The sequence below is a fragment of the Centrocercus urophasianus genome, unplaced genomic scaffold (genome assembly GCF_019232065.1).
Source record: "Centrocercus urophasianus isolate 14NV4802_14NV808 unplaced genomic scaffold, USGS_Curo_1.0 seq_56, whole genome shotgun sequence".
Taxonomy (NCBI): domain Eukaryota; kingdom Metazoa; phylum Chordata; class Aves; order Galliformes; family Phasianidae; genus Centrocercus; species Centrocercus urophasianus.
In genome coordinates, this window is record NW_024885155.1 from 138,992 (window position 1) to 162,254 (window position 23,263).

The window sequence follows — 23,263 nt, forward strand, 5'->3', positions numbered from 1 at the left end:
TCATTCCAGCAGCCTCCATGCAAACACTTGGCTCAAAAAAAACCAACACAGTCCATTCTGCCTGGTAAAGTACACACGGATATTTTTAGGTTCCTGTTCTTTTCAAAAATAACTGGAGGCATGGATCCAAACCTCTGAAACGTGGCATCATTTCAAAGCCACAGGGGATGTTTGGAGGCCCTTTTGAATACCAAAACATTGCGTTTCCCGCTGAAATAGGGCATTCAAAAATATCTGGGACATGCAGCTCTCCTGCCTCCTTCTTACTGTTGAGCAACGGGATTTTTATGCACAGTGATGCCAGTCACTGCTCCAAAGCAGCAGCTGCAATCAGGCGCGGAGCAGCGATGCTCCTCCCGCACAAATCAGTGCTGAAGCTCAGAATGGAGACCAGGCTGCACGGGGCACTGGGCAGCCCATGGCAGCAGGTGGAATGGATGATCTGTAAGGTCCCTCCAAGCTGAGCCACTCTGTAATTCAGCGACCTCCTCCTCCTGCTCTGCTGAATGGCCTCAGCAAAGCAGCACAGGGGCACCGAATGTTACTTCAAGGGCAGATGACTTTCTGCTGCATGGCGGTGCCCCATGTGCCTGGTGATGGCTGTGACTTGGATCCACGTGAGGATATTTACAGCTAGAAACCATGAAAACCCAACCATCTCTTGACTGCAATGCTGCTTTTTAATGTGGTGGCTGCACACATGCAGAGATCCCCCAAGACAGGCCCTCTGAATTACCCAGACCTCATCACCTCAGAAATGTCTCCAGTTCCCTTTGTGTAACAGTTTGCTTTAAAAGAATGGGGAGAAGCTGATCTTGGAAACTTCTGAGTGCAGTGGGCAGAGAAATGAGCAGATAAGAGGAGCTGAAAGGAAATGGGACACTGGCATAATGCACAGAGCTATAATGGATTCTCTCTCCGTACAACAGAGGGGAACAGCAAAGAGTATTCATTAACCCTCACTGGTTGAGAATCAGACGTCAGGGAAGCACTGGAGCAACTGAAACTGAACGATAAAGGCATAAGGATGCAAATACTTAAAGCAAGGTGAAACATTTCAACTGAATGTAAAATGCTGAGAAGGAATCCTACCTGAAAGTTACTACAATGATTTTCTTTCCCCAGCCAGTTACAATCATGAGACTGAGCAGCCTGTCTTAAAATGAAACTCGGCTCATTTAGAAACAGCTTAATGAGACAGGATGACCCACACAAGCTGGAGGTAGGAGATGCCCCATGTCAGCATACGCTGAGCAATCCTTCTCCCACTCCAGAGTGCAGAATGCAGTTGGGGAGCTGCAATGATCACCCACTCCAAAGAGATTTTCTTCTGCCATTTGTTTACCGCTGTGGACAAAACGCAATGGAAGCTCTCACGACTGCCTAAAACATCAGGGCAGAACCCCCAGGTGAAGCTCAGCTGATTGCAGGCTGTTCCAACCCAGCAGATGGAATTTTGGGACCTCATTTTCCAGAAAAGCAGAATGCACAATGGAAACAAGGAGAAATTTTATTCCGAATACTTTTTCAGAAAGCAAAGTTATAAAATCTAGCAAAAGCGAGGAGCTTTGTTTCCATATAGCACTGGATTCCGTCGCTTGGAATGAGCAATATGGAAATGCTTGCTGCCTAAGGCAATCAATATGCTTCCAATATTTATTCCAAGTTCTTCTCCTATTCTTTAAATCGCGCAGCTCAGAAGCAGAGTATCTCCACTAACAGCTCCTTTCATGTGATGCCAGCTGGGTGACACAATGGAAAAATGCCATATGGCCACTTCATGAAGAGCGAAGCATTCGCAGTGTTTCCACAGCAGGAAAGAGTTAGCAGCTCAATATCAATGCTGCTACAAAGCAGCCCCACAGCAAGCCCAGCACGCTGCTGGAGGGGCCCATGCTACCCAGCCAAGGCATGTCAGGGAGAAAGTGCACAGAGGTGGCACTGTCACCTTCTCAGCCCAATTCCTAGTGGGAGAGCATCCTTCATCTCTTGTCAGACCCATAGAAAGGGCTCAGGGCTGCAGCAGAGCCCCAGAAGATTGAGATTGGCTTGCTGCAATGATCTGCCATTTCGTTTGATCCCACGCTGCTGAAATGAGGAGTGTTGTGTGGTTCAAACCACTGCAGTAACACAGCAATGGCTCTGTTGAAAGGAAAAAAGGAGAAGAAGTTCCCCAAATATGTGCAGCCTCTGAGCAAAAAGAGCATCCTTATGTCTCTGGGCAACGAGGGAACAGCCCTGACCCATCCATCCTCTTTCCTGAACATGAGGAAGAGGCAGAGAAGCACCAACACTGTATTTTAAGAGCTCCCAGTGGGCTGCTGTTGTGCTGTGACTACAGAGATTTCCCCACAGGCAAGTGATTAGCTGGAGAGCAGCTTCTTAATGACAAGAAGGAAAGAAAAAGAAAAGGGGTGGGAATGACACCAAGCAGCCTATGGATCTGCAAAGCTTAGAAGTGTTATTCTGGAGTGAAAAAGACATCTCAGAAGTGGAAAGCTTCTGGATCACATGCCCCCAGCCCAAGACAGACAGGTGCCTGTGATGCCCCCATCTGCTCCTGGTCTAGGTTCCATGCATGGAGCATCTCACCCCGACCCTTTCTGGGCGACAGCTAACTGCTTGCCATCCTTCTGAGCCCACTCACCCACCTGCAGCTCCACCTAGACTTATCTGCCCTGTTACCAGTCCTGAGATCCTCTGCCTTAATCTCAGTGCTGCTCTTCATGCAGAACTTCAAACCCTGCAGCACCAATCCCACTCATCACACCTCCACCTGCCTGCAGGACATGAAGCTTCAGCCTCTGTTTCTTGCAGGAGGGCTCAGACACCTGAGCAGGGGCTGCCACGTCCACACTACGTGAGGGAGGTGAGGAGAAGAGAAGGCATTACCACTAAGAGATGACACGTGGCAGCTGGACAGCACGGCCAGCAGAGTGCTGGAAGGATAAACCATCCAACAACTTCTGAAAAGCCCTGAGAGCACTTCCACAACACCACACCAAGTAATCAATGAGAGAAAGAGGCCACCGGGAGGATATCTCACAGAGCATCATCCTCAGGATCAAGGAAAGGCTGGTAAGCAGACACGGCTCATGCTGCTGCTTTGCTGCTGAAGGGCTGAAGAGGGCTTTGCAAATTCTGTACATCAGCAGGGACCACAACGCTTTTCAGCTGAATTGCACTCACTGTGTATTCTGCATGTTTTTTCCCATACCATTTCATCCACTTTCTGAACTCTCTGTCCATCGTCTAGAAGAGGGAAGAGACACAAAACCACCTGTTAGGACATCTTGGTGCAGCGAGACAGCAGTGAAAGCAGAGAAGCTCTGGCAGTGCTCAATAACCCCCTCCCCACCATTTTTTCCCCCATTAATACTCAAGGGATACCAGGCAGACATTCACTGCCACTTCTTAACAAGAAGATCTGCACCAGGATCAAGACAAAGCTGGCATTTTCTTCTCTCCCCCACCCTTCTCAGCAAAATTACATGTTATAAGCAAAGCAAACTGAGCTGACGCTGCTTACCACTAAAAATGGCACAACCTTAAGTAGCTGCTGTGTTGTGGTGCATAATCCCACAGAGCAGGAGGCACTGAATGCATCCAATCTGAGCCCAGATAGCAAAGCTTAGACGGGTCAGCTGGGGTGAAGCAGCAGAAAGTAGCATGCAGAGCAACTGCAACAGTGAGCGGAGGGAGCACCAATGTGCCAGAGCAACAAGGAGTGCTTCCAGCTGCACCCAGACAGACTGGGGCTGCAGGGGATGGAAGGCTGTGTGACCCAGCCATACAGCTGGCACCAGTCTTCTATTGCCCAAATACAGGAGAAATTAACAAAAAAATTAAATAAAAAAAAAAGAACAACATGTCAAGATGGCAGTGAGGGTCCACCTGAACACCAGGTGTGAAAATTAAACTCAAGTGTCTCAGAAGACTCAAAAAACCTCCTGTATTTCCAGAATTTGACTCCAGAAATGAAGGGCCCAAATTTGGAGGCAGCAATGTGAGGAAATACAGGAGAGAGCTCTGACTCTACCAACATCTGAGATGTGCTGATATCCATCAGTGCAGCAGTGTGTGCAGCAGATGTGTGCTGAAACTCTTTGTTTCTTGAGCCCCCCTAAGCTCTGTGGGACAACACACCAAAGCCAGAAGTATTTTCATGTGCTGGATGTATTTTGAACTTTGATTTTTCAAGGGCAGCTTCACTAAATCAAATCCATGAGACTCTTCCCATTTAGCTGAAGGTATTCAAAGCCATCTGCATCCTTTCCTTACCAAAGCAGCCAGAGATGTGCTGCCACAGCCAATCTGAGCTGGAAACTTAATCCAATCTCTTGCACAAGTGTCTATCAGAGCTGGGGAGAACACAGCATGCAGGCAGCAGCTGCTCAGCTGCTCAATCTGTAACCAGCAGAACAGTGCTGCACAATTTGTTCGTCCCATAAACCTATGAAATATTGGTGCTCTTCTGCAACAGAAGGCAGCCCACAAGTTAATACTAATATTTAATTTCTGGGTGGTGTTTTCTGTTGTGTTTGTTTGGTTTGGTTTTTTTTGTTTGCTAACCATTATCATTAAGGCCTTATGTTTGCACAGTGATAGAAGGGGTATCATGGCAAGTGAGAACCCAACGTTCCCTCTTCAGCATTCATCTCTACACTAAGCTCACTATTAAATTCAGACAGTGACTCTCCAGTGCAACCAGGAGGCTCACACACAGGGAATGCACGATGCTCCAGTTGGAAATTTCCACTGGGTCACAGGAGGAGAAACAAAATGGATTTTTAGATCGTTGTCTGATCCTCCTCACCACCGTGTTTACGCATTTTTGCCCACACCACTTTAAAGGAGGATCAAGGATTCGTTTTGCCTTCGTAAGGCATAATTTTCTGGCCTGCACAGACTGAGTCAGCTTATTTTAACAACATGGAGGGGTACATTTCTGTTCAGTCTGCTGCAGAAAGTAAACTTGGTATGGTAAGGCACAACTAGCCTTGATTGCCTGCTTGTAGCTCGTTTGCCTCCCAGGATCCCAATGCCTTTGATTATCTCTTTGTGTCCCCATTGGCAGAGAATTAAAGAAGTTGAAAGAAAACTGCCTGCTTGCCTACACATTATGGCACTGGTGTAAGATTTCCTCTGGCTGCACAGTTACCAACCAGACAAGGCACTCACGAGCCTTGCTGGTCAGCCCATCCCAGCTTAATAACCAAGCTGAACTCCAGCTATGGGACACCAGAAAGGGGCAACAGTGCCTTAGGCACAAAGACAGCTTTAAAAACCTCTTAAGAACTGTTTGTTGAGTCGATTCCTTCCCAGATTTGCTTATAGTGCTTTGGTTTCTGACAGCCCCTCTGCACGAGGGCCTTTTCACAGCCACCAGTGCAGGTGTGTAGGTGAAGCCTACTGCATCTCCTCTTGAATAAGTCCTACATCACCATGGTTAGAAACAGGCTGAGCTCTCAGCAGGCACAAGGAAAGGACAAACGTTCCCCCCAGGCATGCTGCCCTCCAGGGCTTAACCTGAGAAACAAAAGCACGCACACTGCTCACTGCAAGCCACTGACCTCAGCGTATTTGGCTGGAATGTCAGCTTTCTCCACACCATAGTGATGTTTGCAGTTTGTGGCTGCAGCCACTTGAAGCACCACCTGACCCACACCTGCAGGAGAGAGAAAACAAACTTGAGAGAGGGTTCCAAGAGAGGAAAGCAAAGAGTCATTAACGGGAAACATGCAGAAAGTCCCAGAGTTCCATCTACTCTGCAATTCAAATCGTGCGTGGCTGAAACGAGCCCCATTTTCCTACAAGGTTAAATGCTAAGAACCCTCCTTCCTGTAAAAGGAATTTGCATCCTGGAGGAGTGTGCACTGCAATTTAACTTCTCTCACAGAAGGAAAAAGAAACGTGGTGTTACAGTTTTGATGCTTCCATTTTTCAGTGCTTTTAGGATAACAGCACAAGGCCTCAACACAGCAATGTTTGCACTGACAAACATGAATGGCTGCTGCTGTTAAACATGGCTCGTGGTCACCATCTAACAAAGGCTCACCAACAGCTGGATTTACACCAATTTCATCAGCATTTCATCAAACTTACAGATCTCAGACTGTACTCCAGTACACATTAGCAGCACAAACAATTCCCACCTCATCCCAGAATGATGTTGGTCTCATTCCTGTGCTGAAGACCAACCCGTTTGCCCAGCACTAGGGGCACAATCTTTCACCTGAAATGCAGCACAATGCCTGAGAACAAAACAAGCTTATTTTCCTATAGGAAATGCAGGGTGCTGCTTTAGAACACATGACCAGGTTCAACACTCAAAAAGAAGTTCAGTGCCAGATCAGCACTGAAAAATGCATGAATTTCCCATCCCAGCTCTGCCTGCACTGCAAGCTGCAGCAGCGCCGAGTTGTTCCTACACCCACCTGAGCAATGCATGCCCTTCCCTCCATCCCAGCTTAAGGAATAAAAGGGAAAACAGCACTTTGATTTCTGCCTTCACAAGCGACCCCCATTCTGCCGGCGCTAAAGCAATGCCATTCCCCACCTGCTGAAGCACTCAGAATACATCCTGCCTACGTCTGACGCATTTCCATCGCGCCGTCGTGCTCCATCACCCTGCAGGTGACCACATGGGGAACGAGAGCAAACCTGAGCAGATCCCCCATCTGCACAGAGCCACGCTGCTGTGTGCGCATCGCTGGCTGCTGGCTGGAAGCAGCGCTGCTAATTGGAGGGGTGGAACTGCTGCCTTGAAGGCCTGGCCACCAGAATGCTGCTGGCACAATGAGAGCTCTGCTGCTGTCAGCGTGTTTTGTTGGTTGGCTTTCTTTTTTTCTTACTCCTTTCCTCCTTCCCCCAATTCCCATTTCACACACACAGATTTTATACACGTGCAAATACAGATGTGCAGATTTCCGTGGGGTGGGAGAACACGGTCTGAGGGAGAACTGCTTCCCTGTTCCTTATTCCTGAAGGAGGACAAAGACCAAGGGGAGGATATAAACACAGTTATGACAGAAATCACAGTACAGCATCACGAGTTATTAACCTTGTCTTTCTTTGGCCCTTCTTTCTGCGCTGCAATTGCCAGCAATGATGCATACCTACATGAATTCCTCCTGCAATCTGTACAGGAGTGGCCACAGCACCTGGGGGTGCAGCCCCTGCTGTGTGCACGCAGCTCTAGGGAGGTCATTCCCATTGGTGGGAGGAAAAAATATGCTTTCATTTGTGCTACTCTCAGTTCTGCACTGATTACAGTTTTCCAAAGTTTACTCCTTCAGTACAAACTCAGGAACAACGTTCTGTTTCCAATTGTTGCAGTGCTCCAAACACTGGAAACCAAAGACTTTCAACCAATCCTTCCCTACGTGACTCTTCACGCTGTGGATTTCTACACGGTTGGTCTGCCCCCAAGGGAAAAGTGGGGAGAAGGCAAGCAGTAAGGCCAGCAGAAATCCCACATCTCATGCTATGAGCACCAAGCACCTCAGCTTCACCACACACTTCTTGTTCCACCATCAGCAGCTCTGCAAGACTTCAGATACCACCTTCTTCAACCCTCCTAGCAATCAGCCACCAGTATCTACGGCCTTTATTGTTGGTTTTTTTTTTCCAGAAGGAAAATTGTTGGACCTGACGCCTTTCTGCAGCTCTCAGCTGGATATCAGTCATTGGAACAGGAAATTTAAGGCCTAAGTTGCACAGAGGGAGGAAGGGGTCAGGAGGAGGTGATCCCTGACTGCAGACACGCTGGGATCTGGAGGGAGGATGGCTGTCCTGATGGGTTTACATTTGTTATTTGTTTGTTTTTAAGAAATTAAATATAGATTTTTTAATATTTTCCCTAGAAGTCCTGCATCATACTAAAACCAAAACCAAAACTTCACCTACAATTTTAAGACCAATCCAGTAAAAGGGGAAATTCTTATGACTCCTTTCCTGCTCAAAACCAGATCTTAGCAACAAAAAGAAGAACATCATCCTCTTACTCAGTACGTATCTGTTCCACATGGCTTTGAGTCATAGCTGGTTTCTCTACCAACTCAAACTTCCTTTTAAAACCCCAGCCTACACACGAGAGGCACTTGCACTCACTCAGCTGGATTTGTGGGGCCTCACAACACAACTGTCACATAAGAGCATGAAGACTTTTCTGACACACTGAGAACTACATCAGAGGGGAAACAACCGCCCAATTTTCAGATGGTGTGCCCAGCATTTCATGGGAGAGGTGAGGAAATCAGATCTTCATATATGAACGGAATAAACAATTCACAGAAAGTCGATGAATCCTTAAAAATGGAATTGCTGTTCTATGTTAAGCATCATTTTTTTGGCATTGCTCCTTCTTTGTGAGCGCATTCATCGACAAACATGAAGAGCTTTCTGTAAGAAGGGTTTGTGGCACTTGCAGGCCAACATCTCACCACGGGGAACAAAGTCTGGGACATCTGCTCGGTCTGCTTAATCCTGTTGTGAAAAGCAGAAGCATCACTGAGGATTAACTGGAAAAGGTGCTTATTCTAGAATGTAATCCTTAGCCCTGGTTTACTTTCCAAACGTGAATTTATGACAAAAAAGGGGGACAAAAAAACAGCGAGCAAAAAGAAGAAATCCTTCCGTTATCGGTCACTCACCGCTGCCCAAGTCGACAAAGAGATCGTCTTCTGTCATTTTAATCTCATCTATCATCTGGGCCACCAGGTCGAAGGAGGTTTCTCCATACACCTCTGGGGAGAAGGGCTCGTAGTTGTTGAGTTTCTCGGGGTCGGTCACCGAGTGGTTGTAAACCTGCTGCAGGATGTGCCGGAGGAGCCCGTTGGAGGGACGCGTGTTCAGCTTCATCGGTTGGGTGGTTCCCTTCCACTGCACAGAAAGAGCAAGGAGGGACATTTTGGTGGATGGAAAACTCAACGTGAGCCAGCAGTGCGCTCATGCAGCTTGGAAAGCAAATGTATCCTAGGCTCCACTGGAAGAGGGGTGGGCAGCAGGCATTGTCCCTCTTTACTCTGCCCTCGTGAAGCCCCATCTGCAGCACTGCATCCAGATCTGGGGCCCCCAGCACAAGAAAGACGTGGAGCTGTTGCAGAGGGGCCAGAGGAGCCACAAAGATGAGCAGAGGGCTGGAGCAGCTCCCCTCCAAAGACAGGCTGAGGGAGCTGGGCTTGTTCAGCATGGAGAAAAGAAGCTGCAGGGTGACCTCAGTGCAGCCTGCAGTACCTAAAGGGAGCCTACAAACAGGAGGGGAATCAACTCTTGGAAAGGGTTGATAACAGCAGGACAAGGGGAAATGGTTTGAAGTTGAGGGAGGGGAGATTGAGGTTGGATGTCAGGGGGAAGTTCTGTGCTATGAGAGTGGTGAGGTGCTGGAACAGCTGCCCTGAGAGGCTGTGATGCCCCGTCCATCCCTGGAGGTGTTCAAGGCCAGGTTGGATGGGGCCCTGGGCAGCCTGGGCTGCTGTTGAATGTGGAGGCTGGCAGCCCTGCGTGTGGCAGGGGGTTGGAGCTTTGTGATCCTTGAGGTCCCTTCCAACCTGGGCCATGCTGTGATTCTGTGACAGAAATCCAACGTGAGGACAAGCAAATATTAGTGAACTAATAGATAAGTTCAAACATCACTGCTAGAAATAACGGAAAGGTACAAATTCAACAGAGATCTTAGTTGGGAGCACACCTGGAAAAGGCGTTTGTTCACCCATTTTGTATTTAATGATCACCACTGATGTTGGCTGTAAGCTCAGCGTGAGAGCAGCTCAACTTCCACTGGGAATTGTGGGGTGGGAGGGATCGTATGCACACAAACAGGAGTGGCAGGAAAGAGATGGAAATCGAGCTTCCCTTGTTTCTTTTGAAGAAACACCCATCCCTAAACACAGTGCAAGAAACATCTGCCTTCAGTAAGGAAAAACAAAAAGGGCAACTCCAGAATCTGGGCTAAGTGTTCCTGTGTTTGAGATCCAGGTGGCAGGAGGAGCATAAATTGACATACAAAACCCAAACAGTTTTTAGGGAGCTGCAGGCCCGTAAAGGACGGGCAGAAAGTCTTACTGTGCTGCATACATCCAGTAATTCCCACAGGCACTATGGAAAGGAAAAGAAATCCACCTCTAATTTCAAAATTAAACAGACTGCTAACATTAAGTCATTACTCATGTTTTACTTCCTTCAATTCAACCTTACAGAAAAGAACACACCTTGTTAAATCGGGCTGAGATTACAGTCTAGTTTTCCCCATCAGAGCGGCCCTGCAGCACAGAGCAGAACTGAATGGCAAGCACGGAAATTCCCAAGCCATGGGTCACTGCCACAATACACAGGGGGCTTCATATGGACGGCTTAAGAACCCATGAGCCACAGATTTCCACATGCAAAAGTAAACCTATATGATAAATCCCTGTGAAACTTCTGCGAGCAAAATACATGGAAGCCTTTTCTCAGCCCCCTGAAGGGAACAAAGTGCCAAAGGAGCACCTGAACGAGAGCTTACAAACCTGCACGTAGGGAAAAAGGAACAAAAAAAAGTTCCTGTGCTTTTTATCTCCTGCAAGGCAGCCCCTCCAATAGCAACTCTTCCATAGATGGCCAAGGAGAGATCGTTTAATGAAAGATTTAAACCCCCATAAGAATGGAAGCACCGAAGCACCAGTGACACCACCAGATCGCACCACCAGTGCTCAACCCCGACGGTTTTTAGATGTCATTCACTACACGTGAGTCCAAAGCAGGGAGATGAGCACCGTGGCACAGCAGTGGCCCATACGTACCAGCTGGTGGATGCTGTCGATGGCGCGGTTGTACTTGTCACACAGCCGCTGCATGCTTTCAAAGCTGCGGGGAGAAGGCACAGGTTACAAGAGGAGGGCAACAGGCCAGCTTGGAGGTACAGCTTTCAGCCCCTGTGTCATCACAGAAGCTGATCTATTCAAGGTTTGCTCCTTGCAGAGCGTGTGATTACTTGCACGGCTTTAGGACACTGCCTAGTTTGCTTTCTGCCGTCTCCCAGCAGAGCAGCAGTACAAGACAAAGAAGCAACAAGTTGTGCAACCTGCTTGTGCCGTGGAAGGAAGACAGGCACTTCCATTTTGGAAGCTGAACGTTCATATATTATTAGTTCCCTTAGTGAACAGGAAAATAATTGAACTTAAGCTCTGATTTATGAGCAGTCTGCTGTTCTCCTTGCCCGCTACTTCTTTTCCTCCATGCAGACACACAGAAATGTGTCTGTGTGCTGCTCTCCTTTGTTCCACAGAAGGGACAGGGGGTGGTGGGCAGTGTTGGTGGGAGGTGAATGTTGGCCATGATGACCTTAAAGGACTTCTCCATCCGGAATGGCTCTACAATCAGCACTTCATGACAGTGACTGCTTCATGGGTTGCTCAGGATTACAGTCAGTGTAGCCAGATGCCTCCATGGCAGAAGCTTAGAGGATTAAAAAAAAATTTATCTCATGCCAGGGAGGAAAAGATATTGCTAGGAAATCAGGATTACATAACCAGGTTCTATGAAAAAAATAAAAAATAAAACAAAAATAAAACAAATGAGGAGTTATGGGAGCAAGATAATCAAATTGTGGCCACCCCTGAACCAAGAAGTGGGGACCAGGGGATATAGAAAGAAGTGGCATTGCAATCAAGCAGTTAAAACGAAATGGAGAGGAGCAAAAACACCTTCAGCAGATCATGATAGCAGTACCTGCGTGGGGCTTGGGATTATAAACAGGGATGACTTACAGAGGGATGGGGTTCCATCTGCAATCCTCAATCTATGTGTTTAGCCACGCTGTGGACTTGAACAAATGCAGTTTTCCCCCTGTGCACGACTTGAATCAATTCTGTTTTTCCCCACATAAGCAATGAGGGAGGTCTCTGCATGCCACAGCTCTTTCTTTTCTTTACAGGGGGTCACAGCTCTTTCCTGCCTCAGTGCAGCAAGTCCATGCGTGCAGATTCACCCCAGGAGACGCTGCAGGCTGAGGGTCTGCCGCTGCCAGCCCCAAGGTGGACAGGGGGGAGAGGTGGGACAGGGAGGAACAGCCTTAAACTGAGACAGGGGAGGCTTAGGTTGGATATGAGGAGGAAGTTTTTCACCCAGAGGTGGTGAGGCACTGGCACAGGTTGCCCAAGGAGGCTGTGGATGCCCCATCCCTGCAGGCATTCAAGGCCAGGCTGGATGTGGCTCTGGGCAGCCTGGGCTGCTGGTTGGCGACCTGCACACAGCAGGGGGTTGGAATTGATGGGCATTGTGCTTCTTTGCAACCCAGGCCGTTCTATGACTCTATGGAGGTGAACAGCACGCACTATACATTCATTTGCAGCTCTTTGTGGAACAGGCACTCACATGCAGACACAAGAACCTCCAACTAATCCTAGCTGCCCAAGAGAGCAGTAGGAATGGTTTGCCTTTTAACTTATTCCCCACCCAAACAGCATCACGCTCATTCTGAACACGGAACGGAGGAGGAAGGGGGAGGTTCAGCTCCCACAGCCCTGGCAGGAGAAGGACAAGGCGCTGACAGACAGCTCTGGCATGCAGCTTTCTAAACAGGAATTCTGAGTTACTACAGAAGTAGAAACCTCGGTGCCATTCAGCTCGCTAGGGCTGGATGCAGTCCAACAGCTCAGATACCGATCATTGTTTTGCAGTGAGTAATTCCAACGTACACAGCAGAGCTCAGCTCTCCGCCGTACGCAGTTTCCTATTATGTCCTTCATCCAACAGCCTTTGCCAATATTTCTGTTACACATTTCCTACCAAAATAGCTCTGCCAGCTCCAGAAGAAAACTTTGGTTCGTAGTGTCTAAGAATAACCAGATAGCAACAGATTCACTGCAAACCGTGCTGGCCTGTCCTCCTGCTGGGAAAAAGTATTCTTTGCTCACCTTTTTGTGTCATAGTCAATTAGAACGTAGTTTTCCATAGCAAGCTTGAGATCTGGGATTTCTTCACAGACCCACCTGGAAAGAGAGAAGGAACAGAATAAAAACAACGTTTCCAGTTCGCTCTCATAAGGCAGTCTGTCTCAGTTCTAGACTGGCATTGCCATACATTGAGACAGAACGCTGCAGCAGACATGAAAGCTCACAGTATTGTTAGGAGGAAGGCAGACAGCACAAAATGCTAAGTGGGAAGCTGCAAGTGTCCATATTTGTGTTGAAAAAACAGCGAGGTGCCTGCAGACATTGGCAGTGGTATAAAGCACTGGAAATGGCACAGCTTCAAATGGAGGTGATAAATGTATGGAGTGCATCTGAAAATACCCAAAGCTATAGCTGATGTTAATCTCACATAAAGCAAAACGCAAAAAAGAAAGAAGAAGAAAAAAAAAGAAAGAAAAATGCAGTATTTTGAAAGGATTTCTAACAAAACTGACACTGTAACAGCTTTGCCAAAGGGGAAGGTGGAGAAGACCTCTCCTCCAGCAGCCTGGACCACCACCACCAGCCATCCACAAGGATCTTCTCTAAGCTTTTACACTTGACACGACCCAACCCAAGACAGATTTGCCAAGGTAATTTTGATAAAAGATCTCTTCCTCGTGCTGAACTAACAAAGCCCAAACGCTGCTGCCATTAGGAGGGGAAAGCTCAGCCCCACTGGCACTGCATCTGACAACGGCAGCTCACAGGTGAGAGTTTTGCTCTCACTATATGGGAAGATGGTGAAGTCTTTTTGAAGGCAACTGAAAAGCCACAGCGACTTGGCACAAACTTTCCTCCAAAAACAGCAAAACAGGGAAGAGCTGCCATCACCACAGCAACTCAGAGCACGCCATAGGAAGGACAGAAATGGGAATGGCAGCATTTCCTCTCCTTGCACCACGACGCACGCTTTGAAATGGTGAAAGAGCACAAGAGATCCAGCTGTTCTGGGTCCTTCTGCCTGATTCACCCTTACCAAATCAACACACACACAAATTAACAGAAATCCCCATTTGATACCAATGCCTGACTGTCTTCTGCTGAACATCCACCTTCCCCCACATTTACAACATTCACAACTTTCCCAATTTTTCTCTTACATCAGGCAAATGGGCAGCCAACAGCTGCTTACCCAAAGAGATTGACAGCTCTCTGCATTCCTTCACTCAGTGCTTTCATGACCATGCTGTGGTCTCTAAGCACAAGGAAGGCAAAAGGCTGCACAGAAGCCTTCTAACAGCCCACTTGCACTGCAGTCATGTTTGTAAGACGGTTGTGAAACACCTCTTTGGCCCAACTGCTTTCTTACACAAGCCCCCTGTTGCCTGCAGGAAGCACAGCACTGAAAACAGCACAGAGGACTCTGGCAATCGCTTCCATCTTCCCCATAATCACACCATGGGCTCCCCAGGCACAAAACTTCACCAGCATCAGCACAAGCGAGCTGGAAGAAACAGCAGCAGAGCAGCTTGCATCCAGGCTTTGCAACTGAAAAAAGAACATTTCTTCTTAAAAAACAAAAAGCTTGAGCTCCAGCCTCCAGCATGGCACCTGCACATTCCCTCCTACCACAGATTGTGGTCAAATATTATGATTTCATCTACATGAGTGATGTTATCAGCAATACTGCTAAGCTTTCCCACTCATGCTGGGAGCAGCTTGCTGGGCCATATGGGATGACCAGGTTCCAAGCTCGTGTGGCCATGCAGGCAGGACCCTGCTCTGTGTTTCATCTGCACCATCCAGCCTGCTGCCCTCCTTTATACCCTAAGGTGCTCACTCACTGTGATGAAGCCGTGCACAGGAAAGGGTTCCAGTCTGCACCGAACACTTACCGAATTGTCTCAATGATTTCATGAGCAGCATCATGGTGTTTGTCCTGAAATAAAGCAAAAAAAAAAGGCATTTTCAGAGAGACAACAGGTGTGCTGTTTGTTAGAAGATTACAGGAACTGCAATCTTGTTCACGATACAGGCGACAAGCGTACAAGGGAAGGAACATTTGATTGCCACCTGAACCCTTAAATCAATCCAAATGAGCCCATTACTTTGGGAGTTTATTGAACAGAACCAGAAACACACATTGCAAGTTACTTCAAGCACGTGCCCCAAAAGCCCATGTAGTGCACATACATGCACCATGCTATGAAAAAAGTCTTATTTTGGAAAGATGAAGGTGTTCTATGTATCTTGTTGTATTCATCACATGAAGCCATGGCTACCAGGGCCCATCCACACAGTTTAGGTTATATTTAGACACTTCTTAAAGTGGATTTGACCTTTTAATTAGAAACCTGGGATCCGGGACCTTCCAGTATCAGAAGGGTATAGGCTCACTCTCCACATTCCCTCATCTGCTGCAGACATGTAATTCCTACAGAGCTACCATAGGAAATGGACTGGGGCAGGGGAGGGAGTGGAAGAAGAGAAACACCAACGGAGAGCTGACAGAAGTAGCTGTAGATTATTCTGATTTAAGTTCAACAGAACCCTTCCCCATCTGCATCACAGCTTTCACACACACACAGCGGAGCACATTTCCCAGCCCATGCACTCAGGATGCTGTAGAAGTTCTCCCTGCAGAAAGTCGCGCCCTTCGTACCCGGATAAAGATTGCATGATGCAGGAGCAGAAGGAGGCAAACGTTTCTTAAGTCTGTTATGACAAAGGTATGAAACAACACTTCCTATTTCACTAGGAAAAAACCTTTATTTTCCAAACAGAAAGAAATAGCTCCGTTCATCAAGGGGTCACGTGAGAAAAAAACAAAATGCTCAAAAAGGAGAAGCTGCCAACCCAAGGGTAGTCAGGACACATGGCTTTCAACACGGAATGGCCCAGATGCCAACTTCCCTTGGTTCCATCCCAGCGCTACAGCACGCCCCGTGCTGACACGGCAAGCTGTGCCAACAGCCCTGCACCAGGCTTCCTCCAGCCCATGGGTTTGTGTACAGCCCTGCACAGCCCACATCCAGCTGCAACCAGCAGCACCAATAAACAGGCACCCAATGTGAAGCGTTGAGCAAATAGCTGTACCAGTACTGCTCAGCCTAGAAAACAGGGAAGTAATTCAATGGGAACGTGCTCTGTAAATGGACATGTAAAGAAGAAAGGCATGCAGGAGGAGGGCTCTCCTGTCTCTTTATTTCTTATCTGCACAGTACAAAAATAGCCCAAGACAGTCAGCTCATCCATAAACATCCCCTATGAATTTCCACCTTTCACTGCACACGGAATTATCACCGTATAAACCCCCCGGGATGATCCAGCTCTCCCAGTAAACTGTGTTCCTGTATAGTAAGAATGTGGTTTATCAACATAAGCACATTATACCGGAAAAGTGAATTCACGCTTCTGCTGCCATATAACCTTTTTCCCTGAAGAAGTTACATTCTCCACTGACAGCTTTGCAAGCTCACACAAATGGAACCCCATGTCCTATAGTCTTCAAGAAAACGCCCCTATGATGACCAAAAATGCTTATTTAACAGATTCCTTTGTCTTGAGTTAAAAAATAAATATCACAATGCATATCTACAGCAACAGTTCCAGCAAGTGGTTTTAGTAAAGGAACCTCACTGCTCCTGAGCAATTCCTGCCAGAAGGGGCCTTCAGAGTTCAGACTGTGTTTTATCTAGCAGCAACAAAGCTGGAAAAGGTTCCACATTGACTGCAGCTAAGTTGCTCATGTTGAACGCTTACCAATTTACCCTTCTCTCCAATATGCTTTGTTCAGGTGGACAAGCTCTCAAGATCTCATGCAAGTCTTGAAAAGACCTAACACTTGTTCAAAGCACAAAATGGAGGAGGAAAAAATAAAGATTAAACAGAGGCCACTCATGGCTCCATTTCAATGCTAGGGCAGTAAGATTTAACAAAGATAGCTTTCAGCAAGAGCCAGCCATCCCACCTGTGCTCACATCGTTGTACTCCCACAAAGCAAGAGTCAAGGTGAGCAGAAACCTCACCATGAGCACAAGCTGCCTGTGCACAGCACCAACACTGCCCACCACTCTTAGGACTTGGTGCAGCAGATTGAACCTGCTCTGTTTGCAAGCCCACTGGGAGAACAGGCTGGGAAGACCGGGCTGCAGTTCCTGATGATGAAGCCTCCTGCCCTGCCTTACCACCACAGCACAGCACATCATCAAGGCCAGGCTGGATATGGCTCTGGGCAGCCTGGTGAGGTGGTTGGTGACCCTGTCCACAGCAGGGTTTGAAACTAGATATCTTCAAGGTCCTTTTCAACCCAGGCCATTCTATGACAATTCTATGATCTTGATCTGAAGCTCCTAATCACAAAATCACAGAACATCCCATGTTGGAAAGAACCCACACAGATCACCAAGTCCAACTCCTGGCTCCAGCACCAGCCAAAATCCAAACCCGACCCCCGCAAGTGCAGCCCAAATGCTCCTTCAGCTTCAGCAGCTTGGAGCCATGACCACAGAGGAGCCCAATTCACCCCCCCAGCTCCAGGCCCTTCTCCCTCCATTGGTGAGGGAGTACATGGGCCCGCTGTGCTGCGTGGGCCCAGGCCCCTGTGTGCTGTACAGGCCCAGGCCTCACTGTACCGCGTAGGCCCAGGCCTCAGTGTGCTGTGCAGGCCCCGGATTCAATACTGCGTAGGCCCAGACCTTGACCTGCTACTTGCAGGCCCAGGTCTCCCTGTACTGTGTAGCCCCAGGCCCCAGCATGCTACGTAGGACCAGGCCTCGAAGTTCTGCCTACAGGCCCAGGCCCCAATGTACTGTGTAAGCCCAGGCCTCTGCGTACTGTGTAGGCCCAGGTCCCAATACTGTGCAAGCCCAGGCCCCACAGTGCTGCCTACAGGCCCAGGCCCCAGTGTACTGTGTACGCCCAGGCCTCTGTGTACTGCGTAGGCCCAGGCCCCAACACTGTGTAAGCCCAGGCCTTGAAGTGTTGCCTTTAGACCCAGGCCCCAGTGCACTGTGTAGGCCCAGGCCCCAACATGCCGACCACAGGCCCAGGCTGTGCTCTGTAAATATCATACAGCCTGAGGGGCTCTCGGGCCCCAGTGTGGATCTGCAGGGCTGCAGGAATGGCACTCCTCCACTGGGTGAGGCCTTATCTCCTCAGTGCGTGCTCTCTGAGATGTTGTCTACAGGAACTGAATGTGCCCAGAGCTGTTCGTAACAAGTTTTGTCGTTGTTTTAAATAATAATAATAAAAAAAATAAACATACCTTAGAAGTTATTACAGCCAATCCCGCCTGGCTGAAATGTATTATAAAAGGTTCTTATTTTCGACCTCAACATTCAATCTAAAATTGCGCTCTGTGAGCTCACAGAGAACATTCAAGTTTTTGCCAAGAAATCTCACGAAAAAAATAATGGAAAGAAAACAAATACTTTTTCAAAAGTCATTTGCAAGAGTGTAGTTTTGTACAGGGAGCAATGGAGACGCCTCAGCAGCACAAGTGAGCAGCTCCAACCCTGAGACGGATTTCTCCATCAGTCACCACAACTGGAAGGACTGAATCGAGAGGTTTTGCATAACAACCTACAGGTGCAGGAGCAAAAACCCCCAGTGGTTGTGTTGGTGCCACAACTCCAGTTGGCTGCTGTCACAGCACACACCTCCTACACGAGGTGAGGCTGCTTTGCTTGCTTTATTTGTCAAGTTGACATCTCTTAGGAGATCTTAATGGCATCGTTATGGGATAATTCCTTAAGGCAGCCAACAGCCCAAACCATGAGAACTAAAGTTTTAAATCCTGGGTGTGGTCACAGGGGGGAAAAGAAAGTTGGTGTGTTTTCTATCAGCAGATCTCAAAGCACTGTGCAAAGGACGTGAAGATTCCTTATCTAATTATCACAGATAGGAACTCAAGGCTGACTGCCCAGATTGAACTGTCGCACAAGAAAAAGCAGTCCTCACCTTTAGGGCCCATTGGCCCTTTGACTCACCAGACCTCATTTCCTCTCCCAAAACAGGCGAGGTGACCATACCAGTTTTGCAGAGAGGTACAAGCAAGCCTCTCACATTTGCAAGGTAGGAGGAGACCTCCAAGTTTTGCACTGTGCAACGGATAAATCTGAACAAGTCAGAAAAAAAGCAAAGCCTGACACAAACTAGTGAAAAATTCAATGGTGACACTCATGTGCTTTTCAAGGATCGCCTTTAAAAGTTCTACATTTCACCATGCAACACCAGCTTCCAAAAACTAAACACTGACTCCACTCAGGAGTTGTTCTGACCGCCAGACTTTGACCTACGAGTGCTGTGATCTTATTGAATTTGCCTAATGAAGGCGGTCAGTCTCAGCAGCTCCTGTTTGAAGCACAGCTCAGCTGCCTGAAGCTGCAGCCCTCTCTGCAGACAGCATCCATAAATCCAAAGGAGAGAGAATGTTACAGCTGGGGACAAGATGGCTAGCAGAGATCAAAAAGATGGATTAGGAAAAGCCAATCAATCTTGCAGAAGACTAGCAGGACAAGTGCCCCTTTAATGTCCCTTAGGTTTCTTCCATCTGTGGTGGATGATAAGCATTCCTCCAGACATCAAGGCAGCCAGAGCAAGCTGCAGCAGAAACAGTGCAGCATCCACACATGGACACGACCCCAAACCCCGTGCTCCAGGGATCACCTTCATTTGCACTCTGCCTGGAAAGAGCCCCCAGCACAGCATCCATGCCCACAGCATGTCCACCTCCAACGTCCTGCACACAGCAGAGGACAAAGGTCTTGTGAAAAGCAGAACCCAAAGCACTTCCAGCTGCTGCAATCATAACCAGTGCCCACTTTGCATTTTTAGGTCTTGTCTCACACTGGTTACAAGCTGAGTAAGGAAAAGGGAAAGTTGTTCCAAGCAGTATTTCACACTGTACGGATAGACTTTTCATATTATCCGTTTTTATCCCAAAGCAGGACAGGGACAGCGAGTTTCCACGCTAGGAAATGAAGCAGCAAACTTCATTTCAATGGAGGTGAGGACAGAAAGCCTTCCCTGAAGACAATTACTGCTGTTCCCTTAAGTGAGGAAACGAAGAAGGGATTAGATAAGAAAATCCAAACTCATCTGGGTAATCCTGTATGCCATGAGCCTGGTACTCATAGACAAGACAGCTGTGGGTCTGGCTGCCACCAGCACTCCCACTTTCACTGCAGTACCTAAACCACAAGAAAACCGTTTTGCCTTTGCACACAGCAATTACAACTGTTGCTACGGACACCGCACGAATGCGGGAGGGAATGGTTCCCATGATAGCAAGTAGGGGGGGGCTGTATAAATATATTCACACGCAGACATCCTGCAGAAGAGCCTGAAGGAATACCCACACGGACAGACACACCAGGACGACCCTCTGGTTGCACAAAGAGGACATCGGTACGAGTAGTTCTCACAGCAGCTCCAGGTTCAGGCCTCCATGCAACCATGGGTGTATGTTAATGAAGAAACAACGCTCCCATCCAGCGGTAACCGGAGAGCAGAATGGAAAGCAGCCATCGTCCCCGCCAGGAACTGCGACCTGCACGTAAAGCTGAGCTCAGAATTACCGCCGGTCGGAGCAAACAGCCGTCCCAGAGCTGCATGAAGTGCCTGAACGCTTCGTTTGTATGGACTGAAAATAGTTCCCTTTCCTTTTCTAAAGACAGGCTTCTTCACAGCTTTTCGACTTGTTGTTTCTTTGTTTTTTTTCCCGTAGTTGCATTTAATTCTGCACAGAGGCTGCAGAAGGCTCGAGGTTTTGGAACCCGCTCCCACATCGCCCCAGTGCTGACCACCCCTTCTTCCCCAGCACCTCCAACGTCCCTCCTGCCACCAAAGCAACAAAGGACACCTGCAAACTGTTGGGGGCCAAGGCGACCAAGGAAGAAGAGCAGGAAAGTCGCTCCCACCTCTGCCTGAAGCCCAACAGCTTCCCACTTCCATGGTGGACACTGGTGAAGCTGGAAACTCATGGCACAGCCTCACTGCCGGGTCAGAAAGCTGCTGTAAGGACAACTGAAACCCATCTCCTGCAATGCCCAAATCTCAGCAAACTGCCCTTCATGCTACAGAGTACACTGGGACCAGATGGCCTCAGTGGTCGTATCCAACCTTAACTATTCTACTTTCAATCAAAGTATTGAAAGTTCTTAAAGCTTTCATGTATTTTACACAAAGAAATAACACTCAAGGTTTTCTGTAGTTTCCCTTGTTTGTTCAAACAAACTTCCCAGTGCTCCGTTCACCCATCCTCAGGACTTCCTTGGTCTGGCACCAAGCAAACCTTGCAGTGAAGACTTTTAGGAAACTCTCATTCACGCGTAAGAAAAACATTTTCGTTATTCATAGATCTGCTCCTATCTATAGAGCCATCGTTTCCTGCTGTAAAACATACCTTCTATGCCCTAAAAATAGCAGCTACTCTATTTGGTACCTCTAGAAAAGTGTGGTGAGCATCACCGTATATTCAGGTTTATTTTTTGTTCCTCTTCAGAGGAAGCGTTGCCTTATCTTTTAATAACTACCATGATGCATTACGTTCCTAATATGTTCAGATACCTGATATGAACTCTTCCTTCTGCAGATCCTTCTGTTAAAAGGAGAAAATAAATGAAGCTAAGGTATTTTAAATAAGCCAAGATACCTCGCGACCATCAATCTGCAATAACACACTGGGAAAGGAAAAAAGCAGCCCGCTTCTGGTCCTTGTCTGGATCATTACAGATAAAAGCTTTAATCAGACAGGCAGAGGTGAACTCAAAGCAGCAAGAAAAAGAAAGGGAGGCATTATGAAAGAGCTAAAAAGAAAGAAGGAAGAGTACAAAAGTAGACATATGGATGTCTGGGGAGAGGGGTGATTACACTTCCCATAAATCTTGCATACCAAGAGGTAAGATATTTTGCCTAACTCCCAGGAGGAACACAAGTCACTCACAACGCTGAGACATGAAAGGATAATCATCTCCACATACATTTGGGCTGCCACAGAGGACAAGAGCTGGAGCTGCATTTGGTGGCATGAATTTCCCTCAGCACACCGAGAGCTTTCAGTGCTGCGTCCGGACGTAACTGATGGGGGCATTTCAGGCAGATAAATTTGAATTACTGGAGCTCGGGCCAAGGGCAGGGACATGGATCCTCACTCATCTCCATGAAAAGGACACCAGCTTTAACAGCTATGCTGTCTTTCCAGTTACGTTTCTCGATAGGATGATGGAATCACAGCATGGTTGGGTTGGAAGGGCCCCTAAGGATCATAGAACCCTAGGAGTCACAGAATGGCTGGGGTGGAGGGGATCTTAAAAATCACAAACCATGGAATTGGTTGGAAGGGGCTTTAAAGACCATAGAACCGCACGGTAACAGAACTGTTGGGTTAGAAGGGACCTTAAGGATCATGGAACCATGGAATAGTTGGTTGAACGGTCCTCAAAGATTACAGATCCATGAAATCACAGCAAGGTTGGGTTGGAAGGGACCCCAAAGCACCCTCAGTCCCACCCCTGCCATGGCTGGGTGCCACCTCCAGCTTGGGTTGTCCAGGGCCCACCCAGGCATGGGGCACCCACAGCTCTGGTAATGCCGGGGCCTCACCACCCCAGGAGAAAAGAATTTCCCCCCTCGTATCTGACCTAAATCTCCCCTCTATTAGCGTTAAGACAAGGGGGGGAATGGTTTAAAACTATCTGCTTACATCACAAGTCCTCCTCCTCCCATTCCGAGCTCCCTCTAAGTACTGGGAGGCTGCAAAGAGCTCCGGGTTGCACGAGAAGGAGAGTCACGTGGCGTTCAGATGCAATACAAAAGAACTATTTTTAGTTTGCATATAGAAACACTGGGGGAAAAAAAAAAGACGCGCGTTCGCCCAGCTCGTGGTTTAACACAGCATCCAACAGGGACAGAGCTTGGAACAAAAGCCACTGTGAAACCCAAACAAGCAACGATTGTCCCTCCTGGCAACCCCCAGCCCGAGGTGGCAAGAAGCAAAGTGGCCCCGGGGAGCAAGGAGCGGCTGTGGGAGCACCCAGTGCCATGCTGCACGGCGCAGCCGTACCCAGGGCTGTAGCCAGGGCTGCTGTACCCATGCCAGCGCTGTCATTTGTTGCTGTTTATTTGCCAGGCAGCTGAGAAATCCGAGCGCTGTCGAAATGCCGGAGTCAATGATTTGCCAGCTCGCTCCCGCCACTCGGAACGCTTTGAGAACGGGCTGTTGAGAAATAGGAAGTCTGCTGGAGCATTCAAGCCTTTTCTTCACCAGCAAAGTTTCTTTAATTAATGACTCATCCCCACAAACGCTTCCCAACAAGCTGCATCAACAGCCTGGGTGAAATCAGAGAAAATCCCCTAACCTTGCCGCCACCGCCGATGACAACGAA

At 48.1% G+C, this 23,263-nt stretch overlaps 1 protein-coding gene across 6 annotated transcripts in view; it reads right to left on the minus strand.

Moving 5' to 3' along the window:
* Positions 1-23,263, minus strand: part of DOT1L (DOT1 like histone lysine methyltransferase) — a 58,764-nt gene that overhangs the window by 31,325 nt on the left and 4,176 nt on the right. For 5 of the 6 annotated variants that reach the window (XR_006171605.1, XM_042835992.1, XM_042835991.1 and 2 more), the window contains exons 2-7: positions 14,771-14,814; positions 12,897-12,971; positions 10,782-10,845; positions 8,655-8,883; positions 5,574-5,668; positions 3,190-3,252 (exon numbers count right to left, since the gene is read on the minus strand). Coding sequence is in view for 5 of the 6 variants with exons in the window: in XM_042835992.1 (XP_042691926.1) it covers positions 3,190-3,252; positions 5,574-5,668; positions 8,655-8,883; positions 10,782-10,845; positions 12,897-12,971; positions 14,771-14,814 (570 nt within the window). In the remaining variant the exon portion in view is untranslated. Of the gene's footprint in view, positions 1-3,189; positions 3,253-5,573; positions 5,669-8,654; positions 8,884-10,781; positions 10,846-12,896; positions 12,972-14,770; positions 14,815-23,263 lie in introns of those variants that run through there. The other variant, XM_042835995.1, reaches the window with a different exon arrangement.